At 39.9% G+C, this 1,965-nt stretch overlaps 1 protein-coding gene across 1 annotated transcript in view; it reads left to right on the forward strand.

Annotated features, from left to right (window-relative positions):
- The first annotated feature begins 1,052 nt into the window (after positions 1 to 1,052).
- The window catches only part of LOC107099676 (protein canopy homolog 2-like), an 8,001-nt gene continuing 7,088 nt past the window's right edge, over positions 1,053 to 1,965 (forward strand). The window contains exons 1-3 of the mRNA XM_015397896.1: positions 1,053 to 1,190; positions 1,345 to 1,451; positions 1,532 to 1,647. Of these exons, the coding sequence (XP_015253382.1) occupies positions 1,352 to 1,451; positions 1,532 to 1,647 (216 nt within the window). The 5' untranslated portion in view covers positions 1,053 to 1,190; positions 1,345 to 1,351. The remainder of the gene's footprint in view (positions 1,191 to 1,344; positions 1,452 to 1,531; positions 1,648 to 1,965) is intronic.

Genomic DNA, 1,965 nt, shown 5'->3' on the forward strand with positions numbered 1-1,965 from the left:
CACCAGGCCACCTTTCCAGAGGGGATGATTGAAATAAAATGTTTTTTCTCAAGTAATCTTTGTCATTTGACTTTGTCTATTGTCAAACTAAAGGAGTGAAAAATAGATCGATTTTTCAGCTGTATCGCCCAGCCTTATATCTTGGGATGTCACACAAAAATTTGAAAAAAAAAAAACTTTCTCTGCTTTTTGTGTTTGGTCATACTACGCACGTACTGTCAACTTTAAAATTCCAATGTTTAGCTGAGAGTGGACCACTTCAAAAGCAAGATTTTAAAAATTACAATTTATATTTTTCCAAGCAGTTTAAAGCAAAGTTTAATTTGAAAAGAATGTGCAGGAAGGATTGAAAAGCATGTTAGCACGGTAATGTAGGCTTGAGTTCATTATCTGACCGTCACGCATGCATATACACACCAGGAACCTGGAAACTTACGTAAAAAATACTGAATTACAAAAAACATTAAAAAAACAAACATGTTTCATTGATATATATACAAAAATGAATATTAGGAACTATATTTATCAAAAATTATACTGGGCAAGTAAAAATAGTTTCTGGGCAAATGAAATGTAAAAGTCACTTGCCCAAAGGGCAAATGGTAAAAATCCTTAACGTCAACCCCTGAATAAAGGGTGAATGTCTTGCCCCTCAGAGTCTGATCAATCGTCTGCAATATTTCCTTTACCCCCCTGTCTTCATCCATGCTGCCATCAGCGTTTTCCTATCAACAAACTGAACCCTAACGGATGGTTTCTCTTCTTGATTTCCCTGTTTTGTTACAGCTGTTCCATCATCCTGTTGTCAGTTTGAAGAAAGTAAGAAAAATACAGGTATGGAAAGTCCAGATGTTTAGTTTCACATGAAGAAAGTAAAACTAAAAAGTCTTTAGAAAAGAAACAATCAAGTAAAGTACATATACTAAAAAAAGAAAAAACTTCTTAAGTATAGTAACTAAGTATTTATAGTTTGTTACCCCACACCTCCAGGATGCTTCAGTGTGGTTTCCTCTGGGTTACCTCGGTGGTGCTGCTGGTATCTTCCTGGCCAGGCGGGGGCGCTGTCCGGTAAGTGAGCAGCTTTGACCGGCGGAGAAGCTGCTCCGTTGCTACGTCACCATATTTCATCGGATGCCATAAAACAGCGTGGAAAAGCCTGGAAGTTTTACCCTAAAAGCTGCCAGAATTAGGTGAGTTGAATAAGAAAAAGATGAAACTAGATTTTTAACATGCTTTGGTTTTAGATAGATAAATGAAGCTGAGAGAGCTTTGATAGTTCGCCAGTGAACCTGTTGCTGTTCCTCGCTGTCAGATTGAGATTAATAATCTAATCCTGTTGTTTAGAGACAGAATGAGGGAAGCTGCTGTGCTGCTCGCATCCTGTGTAGCTGTGTGTCTCCTCCCGAGCTTCAGTCTGTCCGCCAGACAAGGGCAGGACCTCCGATGTGGAGGTATACATGTTTCCACTTGGTAGTTTTTCAGAGCTAAATCAGAAATCTGTTCACCTTTCTGTGTTGTTCTGCCCCTTCAGCATGCAGGGCTCTGGTCGATGAGATGGACTGGGCCATATCCCAGATAGACCCAAAGAAGATGATCCAGACCGGATCGTTCAGGATCAACCCGGATGGGAGTCAGTCCATCAGAGAGGTGAGGAGGCAGAAACCCAGCAGCACCTGGAGCTCCTTATTCTGTTACTGTTAGGATCAGGAGGCAGAGAAAAGTTCCTCCTCTCATTAGTCTAAGGACTCATGTATGGAAGAGGATTAGGGCCACTGAAAATATAAAAAGGTTAACTGAAATTGTATTTCAGTATAATATGACAAAAAATCTCTGAATTCTGACAGCTAGCTCTCTTGGTTTAATTACCTTCTGCTCTTCCCTTAAAGGAATAGTACACCCAAAACATGATTAGCCTTCATTTTCTACTCACCCCCATGCTGAACAACACTCTGGAGTACTTTTTTG

The sequence above is a fragment of the Cyprinodon variegatus genome, unplaced genomic scaffold, assembly GCF_000732505.1.
Source record: "Cyprinodon variegatus isolate N-32 unplaced genomic scaffold, C_variegatus-1.0 Scaffold896, whole genome shotgun sequence".
NCBI lineage: Eukaryota > Metazoa > Chordata > Actinopteri > Cyprinodontiformes > Cyprinodontidae > Cyprinodon > Cyprinodon variegatus.